This window comes from Arvicanthis niloticus, chromosome 6 (genome assembly GCF_011762505.2).
Source record: "Arvicanthis niloticus isolate mArvNil1 chromosome 6, mArvNil1.pat.X, whole genome shotgun sequence".
NCBI classification, from domain to species: domain Eukaryota; kingdom Metazoa; phylum Chordata; class Mammalia; order Rodentia; family Muridae; genus Arvicanthis; species Arvicanthis niloticus.
This window is the reverse complement of record NC_047663.1, coordinates 43,919,508-43,932,455: the sequence shown is the minus strand read 5'-3', so window position 1 is coordinate 43,932,455 and position 12,948 is coordinate 43,919,508. Positions and strand designations below refer to the sequence as shown.

The window sequence follows — 12,948 nt, the reverse complement described above, 5'->3', positions numbered from 1 at the left end:
GCTGGAATTGTGCACCGTTTGAGATGTGTGTCCTATATTCCTGACTAGAAAATGAAGAGGCGGGATGCAGGTTTGCAGCTGGCTTCTTAGGGATCATGAGCGAGAACGAATGCTTCTGACACTTCTCCTAGGGTTTCCTAGGACAGCACTGTGTGGCAATCAAAGGAGGGGTCCAGAAGAGGAACAACAGAAACCCATTCCCACACTGTGGGGCTGTAGGGAGTGGGTTACTTCTACAGCAGGAAGGATTAGGGTTAGACAACAGGAGAATCTTTAGCTAGAAGATCTCACCGAAAGAGAGATATGTACCCTGTTTCTGAGAGTAAGGTCCAAGGGAGACACTGGATCTCAAGGTCCCCCAGAGCCTTGTAGAGACAGCCATGTTGTACCATATTATTATGTTAGGACCGTATCTTCTGTCTAAGGCTGGGAAGCTCCTTGAGGACTATCCTGGTCCTGGCATACACAGAGTGCTCGATGACATGCTTCCTTACTCTGTAGGCAAGTGACGGAGGCAGTAATGAATGGCTGGGCTCTATAGTGAAGGATGAATGGAGAGACAGACAGGTGGAGAAGCCCATGGGGAACCTAGAGGCCACACAAGCTTTGCTCTTTGTCTCTGCCACACAGCCACATCTCGGTTTTGCATCCAGCCACATGCTTCTGGGGACTGTCTCTGAGGATATGGAGCACTTAAAGTCTGATTTGGATCCCAGCTAAGTGCTGGCCATTTAATTGGATATCTACTGAATGAATTATAGAACCAACTGTCCCTACCCGTTCCAAGCAGCTTGACCCTCTTGACCCTGCTCCTAGGTGACCCTCTGGGCCCAAGGCCCCTGCAGGTGAACTCTGGGCAGAAGCCGAGGCCCAGGAAACCTGTGATCCTTCTGCCACCTGCTCCACAAAGGCTCACTGACATGTGCCTTTCTTCCCTACCTTTGCAATATAGCACAACTATAGCATTAAGTGGCTGTGAATCACCAAGCCTCCTGGGGCCTCAATGTCCCTATCTGTACAATGGAGACAATAACAGCTTTGTACCTGCCTCATAGGATTGTTGTGAAGGTGTCGTCAAATCCTGGCTTAATGCCCTCAAACAGCAAATGATAAATGGTGCTATTATTATTTTTAAAGGTAAAGAAGAAGAAAAAAATCCACTGAACTCAGGGCTTGACTTCCTTTAAACGGAGAATAGACAGATCTATTGTAAATTTGCTTTCAATGCATGTGGCAATCTTTTTAAAAAAAGGAAATACTTCAGGCCTTTCTGCAAACCGTGAATCAGCTACGAGTCCATGCCTTCTGCAATTGCAAAGCTTCATTCCAGGGTTTGCTCAGAAGGGGAAACATGATTACTCTCTCACATTTTTTTTTCAAGCCAACCCCCCACCCCCAGTCCTGCCTCAGGCATAAGAAGAACAAACACTCTTTTGCCTTCACCCTGGCCCAGGCTGAGCAGCTATCAGAGACAGTGGTGTGAGGTCAGGTGTAAGATCACCCTGGCTGGGGTGTTGTTAACACCAACCCTTTTCTTCCTGGTGCCAGCAAAAGTGAGTGGTGCTGGCCCTACCATTTCTGTATCTGAGAGGACATGCCAGCTATGCCCCCTTCCCCAGAGAAAGAACTCAAATGTATAGCAGGGAGGATGCTTTGAGACAGGGTCACATATAAACCAGACTGACCCCAAGCTGGATATATAGTTGAGGGTGACCTTGAACTTCTGATCCTCCTGCTGCCACCATCTGAGGGCTGGCTGGGATTAGAGGCATGCATCATCATGCCCAGTGTGTGTAGTGCTGGGCATTGAACCCAGGGATTCATGCATGCTAGGCAGGCACTCTACCAACCGAGCCATATCCCTATCTCAGAACTCAGATGTTTGAGGGCTGTTTCAACCAACTGGCAAGCCTGACTCTCTTGTCACCATCTCTAGGTCACCATGGAATCCCTGGTGCCTATTGACCAAGGGCATCTAAATGGTGACCCTGAGGCCTCTCCAACATTCCTGGAGCTTAGCCCACCAGGTGACCCATTTCCTTACCTACATGGTCATCAACCTGGTACTGAGTCCCCAGCCCCTGAGCAGCACCATAAACCCAGTGCTTCTGGCAGATACGTTTTATGTCAGTTCAAGCACTAGGACTACTGAGTTCAGAGGATTTTATTTCTAGAGCCTTCCATATTTCTCTGGGATTATCACCTGTCTTTGTTCCCTCCCTCTCCTGGTTATTATCTTTGGACCCTGTCCAAGCCAAGCTGCCTTGATCGCTTGGGAAGACAAAGGCCCCCAGCATCCTCCCACGGTGTCTTTGGGTCTGACAAGGGTGCCCTTGGGGACCATTTCTTTTCATTCGGCATAACTCTTCAACTAGCCACAATATCCAGGTGGCCTTGGCTTTTAGGAACTGATTTTCCTAAAAGACTTTGTTCCTCCTTGTCAGGGAACATGGAGGGGGGAGTGAAGGCCTCTATCTCCAAGGTTGGGGAGGGCTATGAGAAGAGTAAGCCCTGGGGTACAGAGGGGAGGGAGAAGGCCAGCTGTTCTCTTTCTTACACCGTGCCAACCTAGCCTGACACCAAATTAATAGCATTCAAATGAGATGCAAAGCATTATGCAAATATTGAAGAGAAGGCCACTCTTACCAAAGCCTCTGGGCTGTTGGAAGGCCAATGCCTGGAGCCCTTTCATGGAGGACCCCATGGGCTCGCTTCCACTTCAATCCTCATACTTCAGTACCAGCTTGTGCCTAAGACCGAAGAGACTGGCCAGGCACTCAAATTGGCTTTGCCTCCCAAGCACTCAGGGGCCCTTCCCATCTAAAACAAGCCCCAGGCAGCTTCGAAGGTAGCATAGCCTCCCAGGGTCTCCTTTCCCCACTCATCAGCATGTATGCAAACTAGATGCAAGGTTTTTGCATCTACTTAACTGTCCATTAAAATAGCCCCATGCCCATCACCTCTGCACAGGCCCCTGCTTCCAAATTGCCAACCCCTGCTGCCTGCAAAAGCCATGTGTTTCCTGAGCCTGGTAATTGCTGTGGTGTTTGTTGAGCTGTATTTGCATTTGATTGTCATTTAACTTTCTATCTTTCTCCTTCAATCAAACTGGGCAGGGGGGTAGGGGTGGGGTGGAAAGGTGGGGAGCTGGGGGGCGGGTGGAGAGTTAGGCTTCTACAACTGATTCTTCATTTTAGTCTCAGCCCTACAGTCGTCTTCAAAGAGCTTCATTTTTTAGTGCCACAGACTCGAACCCTGAGACTTCTTCCTCCACGTGTCGGGGAGGGGCTCCGCCCACCCGTCCCAGGGCTCCTAAGTGCGAATGATTTCGCCAACAGGATGGATCTCAAGTCCTATATCTCCAGTCTGCATGTTCCAGCACCCGCCTTTTTCTGCCCAGCCAGTGGCATTAAACATTTATGGAGCTGTAGAGGATCAAAGCCTCCGCTGGAGGTGGTGGGCAGGCTGGAGGCCCGGGTTTGCAGATGGAAAGTAGTTCACATCAAACCACTTTCTGCTGCTGACTCGGTGCACCCTAGGCTCTTGCCACAGATCTGGTCCCATTCCTGGGGTGGGAGCTAACGCTTAGAGCCAGAACCCTCAGGTGATTGACTTTGGGTAACCCAGGACCTCAGGCCTGACATCCTTGGCCATACCAGAAGCCACTGAGTCTGGAGCCTTGCTCAGAGATGATGGTGGCAGTGAGCAGAAGGCTGTGTCCCTACCATCTCTAGGATGAAGTGTCAGCCCCTTCCTCTGCTCTCCTAAAACCCAACACTCCTTTAGATGCTCTGATTTGAAAGCTGTTTTACAGAAGAGTAGATCTGGACTTTCTCGGTTTGGGGTTTTCTTTACCCTCCTCTTCTTGCTCAGAAAGCAAGTGTCATCCCAGCCGACTTCAAAACGAATCACCTATGTGGCTGTGATCCCACAAGTTGACAGGTTGTTTAGAATTGGAAAATCCTTTGAGGGATGTGGGCTAGAGATCCACTCTCATCTTGGAGATGACTAGTAACACCCTTTCTGGCTTTCAATCTCAGCCTTCCTCCAGGGTTAGTAGTGAAGCACACAATTCTTCCCACAATGCCTGATGCCAGACTGATACGTTCTGCTTTGTATACCTTCATAATGAAGTAACCCCTTCAAGGTAACCACCAAGAACAAGCTGCCACTCAGATGACCAAAACCCCTCCTCCAGCCTAGCCACAGATGACTCCAGCATTACTCACTCTTTCCTACGGGGTTGGGGGTGGCAGGTTAATGCAGCTCTGCTTTGTGGAACCAGTCTCCCTACTGACCTCAGTTACCTGGCAGTTTCCATTATGATGCTGGCTACATAGACCACACTCCCACCCTGTCCTCCTCCTTCACTGAAACACAAGCAGATCCAACACGGTTTCACCCATCTGCTGTGTGAAGCCCTCAGTGACTCAAAGCAAAGTCCCCCATCTCCCTATTTCGCAGCTTTCATGCGGCATCTGTGACCTGCCTTAGGCTTTAGGAATCCCCATTTATTTACAATATTCATTGAACACTTAGGATGTACTGGTCACTGGGCTAGGTTTGAGTACAGGGCACATAGGCCATGCAACTACCAAGTCAACAACTAGTAAAGAAACAGATAATGTAGTAAAAAAAAAAAATTAGGAGAAGTCAGTATCTTCTGAGAGCAAAGAGTTAGGGAGACACAGTAAAGGAGCCTTGCAGGTCATCATAGGTTGCTCTGTGTGTGTGTGTGTGTGTGTGTGTGTGTGTGTGTGTGTGTGTGTATGTACAGAAGCCAGAGAATAACTTACAGGAATTGGTTCTCCCCTTCTACCATGTGGGCATGGGGAATAGAACTCTGGTTATCAGGCTTGACAGCAGGTGCCTTTTACACAGTGAGCTATCTCACTGGCCCGTGCCACTTTCAAATTGTGTGTATGAATTGAGTAAACTCTCAGACTGTAAACCTTGATATAGATAAATGGTCCCTTAGACATTTTATTGTCCTCTGTTACGGGTAGTGCCCACTTCTAGGAAGAATGAGCCCTTTGAAAGGCATGAGAAAAGATGCTTACCAAAAACTCTACTGCTCCCTAGATTGATCCAGGCTCTGCCTCAACCTTGCTGGAAACCCATTCCACAGAAGCCATGTTTACCGGATCTTCAGTAAAGAGTGACAGCAAGCTGTAGTATTATTCTAATCATGCAGTGCAGACCCATCCTCTGGGTTCAGGGCAGAGTGTTGTATCCTGGGATTGTAGTTTGCAATGGACTCCCTCTTGTAACCCAGGCAGTCAGGAAAGTCATGTTGCAGGTTCCCAGAGAGCTTGCTTACCGTTCTTCTTATAGGGGGTGCCTAGCTCATCCAGAGCCCTACTGTCAAGGCAGTGGAGTGAGACCTCCAGCAGCCTGATAGATCAGGTTCATCCTACATTGTGGCTCACCCCCTTTTCCAAGAGCTGTGTAGTCCTGAGACCCAGGGATGTGAGAAATGTCAGGAATGCCTGTGAGGAAGAAAGGCCTTCATGACACTCACTGTTTCCAGACCTCAGTCAGCCACTTCTGTGCCTGCTGTCCCACTCTTTGGGCAATTCTTGTTCTCCCTTCCTCTGCCCCTCTCCCGGCTTCTCCTCATTTCTGATCTTTTCTTCAAAGGCTCCCCTACCTGCCCTTCCTTCTGCTACTCTCCGTTCTCTTCCGATTCTCCAGACAACTGTCCAAAATCCTCTCCCAGTATCTTCCCCAGATAATGCCGAGTGCCACCTGCTGCCCGGGATTCTTTACAACAAGCAAGATGGCTCCCCAGAGCCCACAAAAGGATCTACAGAGAATCAAAGGAACAAAGCTGGAAGACTGCAAGGACCAAAAGACTCTCCAAGGAATGAAACTTAGGGCAGAAGTCACTTGCTTCTGGGATGAGATGGGGGAAGTGCCATCTCAAATTATTGAGGTTTGACCTAAGTTCACATGGAAAGAACCAAACATTAAGCTGTTCTTTAAGGACTACAGAGGGTTCGCCTCCTTCTTCCTCTACAGATATTAACATCAGCCACATGGTTGTTAAGAAGGGTTGTTCCTGTTAGGTCTACTGAAATTGCTGTAATAAGCCTAACCATGTCCGTCTTGGGTCTGAGTAGTGGCCTTAAGTTCTGCACAGCTGTGGCTAGCCTGCTGTTGGCCAGTGGCTCACTGGAGCTCCTCAGGTCCAGAGTCATGGAGTTTTCCTATTCTGTGCTATTGACTATTTTGGTTACTGCCCCTTCTTGTAGTTTTTTCCTCCATCTGAAACAATCCTGGTGGGCTGAAGGTGTAGCTCAATGGTAGAGCCCCTGTCTATCAAGTATGAGATCATGTGCCAGGCCCTGGTTCCTAGCACGGTAAAAAGTAAATGAAAATCAAAAACTAAAACAGTCATAAAGATCCCTGATATTCGTGCTGACCCCATTTTCCCCATCAGTTCTAAGACCGAAGCTGGTATTGGAATAAAAGATCTGTGTTGCTGTGGATGTTCTTGTTCTACGGTGGAAATAGAGGAAGCAAGGTCTGGAAACCCATAGCTATGTGGGGACCCAGGGTGCTGCCTTCAGCACCCCACAGCTTGACCCAGGTTGCCTCCTACCAAGCGGAGAATGTCTCCCCAGGACACAAGTGCCACTGGCTTTTAACTATAATATCAGGATAATTAAGCTTTTCTGTGAGCACAGTTTGCTGCTGATGCAGCTGCCTGGAGCCCTGGCATTTATTGAGCGCAAAGTAATAATTTATTGTCCTTTGTACGCTCAAAAGCCGTCTTCATTATCGGCCCAGGATGGAGCTGCCACAAGGGCAGGCGGGCCTCACCAGCTGCCTCACTGATGTGCATCTTTCCAGGTCACCCTTGTAGCCATCAGGTACCAAGGTGGGATGGAGAGAGAGGTGGGGAGGGGGTGTTCTCTTTAATGAAGAATACGATTAGAACCTAACACCTTGGTAGGCTACTAACCCGGGAGAGAGTGGCAAGCTTGGATGGGTGTGGGCAGCTCGGGAAGGCGGGGGCTGTGTGCCACATTAACAGGGCAGTCCTTTCCCCAGGGCTCGAAAGCCTGTGCTCTTGCCTCTGGGTCTTCTGCGCCTTTGCTTCAGACTTTACGGTAAGCCGCTCCTCCTGCGCCCCCGCCCCCAGCCCCGCGCGGCGATCCCGGGCGCCGACGCCAGGCGCTGGCCGTGGTGCTGATTCTGTCAGGCGCTGGCGGCGGCGGCGGCGGCCCCGCTGCTCTCCCCCGGACTGGCTCTGCCCCCCAACCCTCGTGCCCACCCCTCTCCCAGTCCCTAGTCCCCCTACCGCGGCCCCGACCCGGGGCGCGGCCGCAAGCAGCACCATGCGCCCAGCAGCCCTGCTGCTCCTGCCCTCGCTGCTGGCGCTCCTGGCTCACGGTAAGGGACACGGGCGTCCGGCACAGGACGGGGGCGGGCGCGGACTCCCAGGGGTAAGAAAGCAAGACCATTCCGGCGCCTTGCTCCGTGTGTCCTGTTGTTCCTCCCAAGCACCGCGTCCCGCCGGCTGTGCTGTCCCCGGCGCCGACACAGCCGGGCGGGGCGCGGGCTCCACGGGCGGGAAGCCGCCGCGGCTCCCGCCATTCGCGCCCGGCCGAGACCTCGCCTTTAATCATCTCCCCGGATCTAATGGGATTTCTCTGCTGCAATTCATCACGCCACCCCCTCCCCGCACACACGCGCTCACCCGCGCGCTCCCTCACTCCACTCCAGGCGTCTAGGGGCGCCCGGGCGCGTTGCGGGGGCAGGGGGGGTGGCAGGACGCTGGTGCGGAGTCCGGACAGTCCAGCTGGCAGCTCGCCGTTCTGTCTCCCCTGCTGATCTCCAAACTTCGCTCGACTTTGCCGCTTATTTTGGGTCCCTCGTATCCTCACTGCAGAGAAACTGGGCCGGGTGGTGGCGGGACCCGGGACTGGGACATCTCTCACCTATCTCTGCCTTGACGCTGTCAAGTCAGAATTGGAACCTAGAGCACAATTCTGGGGAGACATTCGGGGACCCTGAGAGCCCATCGCCCAGCCTCTCACTCTTCTCTGGGCTGGAGCAACTGAGGTCCTGGGACTGGCTGCCCTCCCTGAAATTCTTTTCTTGCACACAGAGACACACACATGCACACACGTACATGCACGGAGCGCTGCTTCTCTTCGGCTCTGCCTTCCTGCCGGGTTCTATCGACCTCGGAACCGCAGACTAGTTAGCGGAACTCACCGTTTGCCCCAGCCTCGGACGCTGAGTCAAGTCCCAACTTCATTGGTCTCGGTCAAGAAACGCTTGGCCTCGGAGTAAGCAGCAAGGGAGTTTGGAGGAAAGATGAATAGGAAGCAGGAAGGGTCTGAAGCAAGTGGTTTGGGGAGTCTTCAAATGCTCAGGTCATTCTCTGCTTTTACTGGTCGCCTGCTGGGGTCCGCGATACTGCACTTTGACTTGGGACTCAAAGTCCCTCGCCATATGGTTATGGTTCCTAGCGGCTGTTGTAGAGGAGGGAAGGAGGGAGGATTGTAACCTTCGGGCTCCATTCTCCTAGGCCGGAGAGTTTGGAGGTCAGAACAGCCAGGGCTGAGCAAGAACCAAGTCGCTGTTCTCCCGTCCTGGTGGCGAGGGAGCACATCTAACCCTACCCACAAGTAGACCACGTCTTTGCCCAGCCCACCTGATTGCCCACACTGGCTCCTCCTAAGACTAGGAAAACTTGGAATTATATGTTCACCTTGCTGGGAAGAAGAAGAATTTCACAAGCCTACTTTAGGGATAAGAAGGGATGAAGAGAAACTCACCTTCTGGGCCAGAAATCTAAGGTTATCTCTGTGCATTCTGGACCTGTATGGGGTCTGGCCACATCCAAACTCCTTCCATGGAACAGAGTCTGTGTCTGTTCCCTGGCAATGGAAGTTCTTGTCCTAGTGTGTGATCTGGATTCCTCAGGTCTCAGGATGTCTGCAGTTCAGGAGCTCTGAGTGTTGGGTGACAATTCATTAGTTAAGCCACTAGTGGTAGGTGTAATCTCTGCCAGCCAGCTTCTTGCAGGTTGGAGAGAAACCATAGGTCTCCAGGAAGAAAGCTGGTATGGTGGAGAGCCCAGATTGGAGGTGTGGAGATTCATGTTGGGAGGAATTTACCCACTCTGGACAAAAGTCTGTGTCCCCAGCCAGTGTCCTTCTGTGGGGTTGCCTTACTATGTGTTTTATAGGTAGGAGAGGATTTGAAAGCAGTGGCTAGTCTAGCATGTGAGAGAGCCTGAACCCAGAGCTGGGTGGCCAGGAGGCTCCTACCTATTTAACATAGATGGGAGGTTCCGCATTAAGGTTCTGAGCCCTCTCATTTTGGAGGTAGCTCACTTGGCTATCGGGGTTCCTGGAGGCTTTAGTAAAGGAGAGATTTGCGGAATAAAGGCCTTTGGCTGCAAGTCTTTCAGCCAGAGGATGCATCTCTGCAGCCTGGCAGCCTGGGAGACCTCAGAGCTCTGCTCACAAGAGGGACTCAAGCCACAGGACGCCACATTCTAAACCTTCAACCTTCAGTGGTCCAGGGAAGGAAGAGGCTCTGAACACCAAAGAGATGGATAGCGCTCCGCCCCATGGGCAAAAAACCCTTGTTCTTTTGCAGCCTCTTAGATGCATTTGGTTCCAGGTATGACAGGCATTACATACTATGGAGCATCCTCCCAACCCACGGGAAGTGCCAGGAAAGTCTTGCCACAGTGGGGGAGAAGACAGTTCAACAGGAGCTGTGTCTGCCTAGGCCTGTTGTGTCAGTTTAATGATTTTTAATGAGCAATTACCTTTAGTCATTCTCTTAATTTCTGAATATCAATAAAGTTAATTAAACTCTGCATGTGTGAATGTGGCCTGGGGAGATTGTGACGGTAAAAACAGCCAATACTGGGGTGGGATTAGGTCTCCAGGTACAGAAGCTGCCTCTGTAGTTATGTGACCTTGGACCCAGGGCTTCATCTCTCTAAACTCTCTCGAGAGTGTGGTAGAAAGAAAAATGGGAGCGGGGGCAAAAACAGCAAGCCTCAGTTGCTTATTCTGGCAGAAACTGGAGGATAAAGTGTGGGAGGGAAAAAAAAAAAAAAAAGAAAAAAAAAAGAAAAAAGGAAGGATTTGGCTTCCAGGATTCCCACAGCTGCAAGGGTTAACCTAGGACTGACTTAACCTAAAATGCAAATTGCTACTTGGGGGTGGAGCTCTGGTTGGTGCTGGCTTCTGATGGCTTATTGCTCAGAGTCTGGAGGCTGCTGCACAAGCCTTACCACACCCAGCTTTCCAGCCCGGTTCTTCAGGATCAGGGCTCTTGCTGGGGATAAGGGCCCATAGGAGATAGCTTGGATTCCACTCAGAGCCCTAGAGGTGAACCTGGCAGGCAGGGAACCCCTGCTGGGTTTCTGAGGAGACTGCCCAAGAGGAAGAGCAGAGTTAGCTTTTGGCCCCTCACGGGCCTAAAGCGAATCAAGCTTGGCAGGTCCTGGCGGTCATCCCAGCCTTAGCAGGGTGGCAGCTTAAAATGCCTTGGGGATGCTGTGGGGGCACTAATGGGAAACAAGAAGACAATGGGGTTTGGGCTTAATTAGAAACTGAACTTCCATCCCTACCCCCTCCCCCATCCCGACGACGATGTCTGCCTGAAAAGAGGGAAAGGCTGCTTTCTTACCCTCATCCAGTCCCAGGCCCTCCAGCCTCCTCCAGCCCTTCTTGTCTCCACCCCTCCTAGCTCGAGCCAAGCCCATCTACCAGATGGTTCTCAGCTCAGGAATCCTGCACCCCTACTTGGCCAGAACTCTCAGTGTTCATTATCCTACCCTCCAACCTCGTCAGACAGAAAACAATAGACAGGGGTAACTTCAGTAAAGGAGCCTCTCAGCCCAGAAGAGGAAGAGGCCAGCTTACCGTGTCCTTGGCTCACAATAGACCTCACCCTCGGGAGCCACCATTGTAAGGCATGGAATTCACCATGTCGCCAAGCCTGGTTTTCACCTCTCAGGGGCTAAGCTCTATGAATAAGAGTCACCTAGAAGAGGAAAGGCTGCCAGCTCCCGTCCACAGCCAAGAGGTAGGAAGCAGGTGCTAGGAGGTCTCCAAGGCCAGTTCCAACAGGAAGCAACATCATTCCAGAAAGATGACTAATCCAGCCAGGTCAAAGGAGTCTCAGCATCAATTTTTCAGACAATCGTGGTTCTCGGCAGTGTTTGGACTCTTAATGTTCCTTCTACCTGCTTTTGTTTTTCTCTTCCCCTTGGCCAGCCTGGTTAGTCTACTCCATGCTTTGAGTCTGGCTTGACTGGCACTTCAATAATTGGCAGGAGGCATCTGCTGTATGGCCTGTCCTCCAGCCTGGGTCAGAGGACTTGTCCATGTTCCCACTGTCTGTTTGGTACCCCATCTGGTTCCCAGACTGTTGGATCAGGAGCTTTTCCTGGTTGTTTGAAGTTCCTATCAACACCAACAACTCAGGAAAGAGAACAGTAAGTCTACCTTGCTCACCCCATGTATCTTGGGTAACTCCAGAAAGCCTATTTAGGAGAAGCTTAGGGGTCAGCTGCCTGGTTAGAATGGAACGATGGTCCTCGAGCAGCTGGGACTGCGTCTTGAGGCTGAGTTTGCGTAGTAAGTACACTATTTTTACATAGATTGTATGTTGAGACTTTTTTCCCCCTTTCCTAACAGTTGGCCAATTATTCTGCCTGTAAATTACAGCCTTTACTTAGATTTTTCCTTCTACAAATTAAGTTGTCATGCCATCAGACTTAGGTGGTTTGGGGGCGGGGCGGATGGCCGTTCTTAATTCGGTAAAGCTTTCCTCAGTCATCCCTTACTGCCACCACTACTTGTGTCCCCAGTGGCTCAGGGCCTGCCTAGCATGTGGCACACATCAAATGCATGTTAAGAAATCTGTAAGAACTGCAAGGGTAGAAAGTAGCACAAGAGAGCCTGGGTTCCAGCCTCTCAAATCCCCTCCCACAGTTCGTATCTGGCTGAGGCTCCAGAGTGCACTCAACCATTCACGCTTCAGAAAACCATCACACAGCCTGGAGAGACTAGTATGGAGCTCTGAGATCAGATATGCCCTTGAATGGAGTAGCGGAGGCCTAAGAGTAATCTAGACGGTAATACACATCCATGAACCTTTCTCCCTCCGACAAAAAGCAAGTGTTGGGGGTACAGCCATCCAACCATTCAGTCCACCATTCATTTGCACATTACACAAACATGGTTTGAGATGTAAGGATTGGGCCCAGAGAACACCTTTAGCCACAGGGGCCTAGACTTCACTGATCAAGTCTTTTCTATTTAATGCTCACAGTAAGAGGTTTCTATCTCCACTTTACAGATGGGAAAAACAAGTTTGGGAGAGATCAAGTCACTTACCCTGGGCTGTCTAGCTAGAAAGGGTATCCCAAAGAGCCCGCCCATTTTGCTAACTCTTGCATCAGCCAGAGCTCCGTCTCCTCCAGCCTAGGAAGAGATGTAGGCTAGGCAAATAGGAACCCAGAACACCACTATTCAAATAATATAAGCAGCAGCAATAACAGCAAATGTTTATGAGGACCAAATACATGCCAGGCTCCCTAAGTGCTTTGAATACATTTGCTCATTGCCCCTTGTATCATTTCAACGAAATAGAAGCTATTACCTGCCTTTCATAGACCAAGTTCAAGCTCATATTATCTGATAGACTCAAGACGTAGATACTCCGTAACTTTCTTCTATCACATTTCTGGCCTTGACAGTTGCTTCCCAGTAATGCCTGCTCTCAGTCTTTACTATGGCAAGTTACAGACATTTTATCATACTCTATCCATAATGGCAAAGGGCTGAAACACCTCGGTTCAAAGGTCAGTTGCCTTAGGTGATTTCTGCCCTCTCTGGGTCTTGGTAAATGAGAGGATCGGTGGCACCTGTCTTGGCATCTTGGATTATCCCACTTCTTCAG

The 12,948-nt window shown here is 50.7% G+C and overlaps 1 protein-coding gene across 2 annotated transcripts in view; it reads left to right on the top strand.

Moving 5' to 3' along the window:
• Positions 1-7,170: 7,170 nt before the first annotated feature.
• Positions 7,171-12,948, top strand: part of Sez6 (seizure related 6 homolog) — a 47,252-nt gene continuing 41,474 nt past the window's right edge. Inside the window, exon 1 of one of the 2 annotated variants that reach the window (XM_034506603.1) lies at positions 7,171-7,398. In XM_034506603.1, the coding sequence (XP_034362494.1) occupies positions 7,344-7,398 (55 nt within the window). In that variant the 5' untranslated portion in view covers positions 7,171-7,343. The remainder of the gene's footprint in view (positions 7,399-12,948) is intronic. The other variant, XM_034506604.2, reaches the window with a different exon arrangement.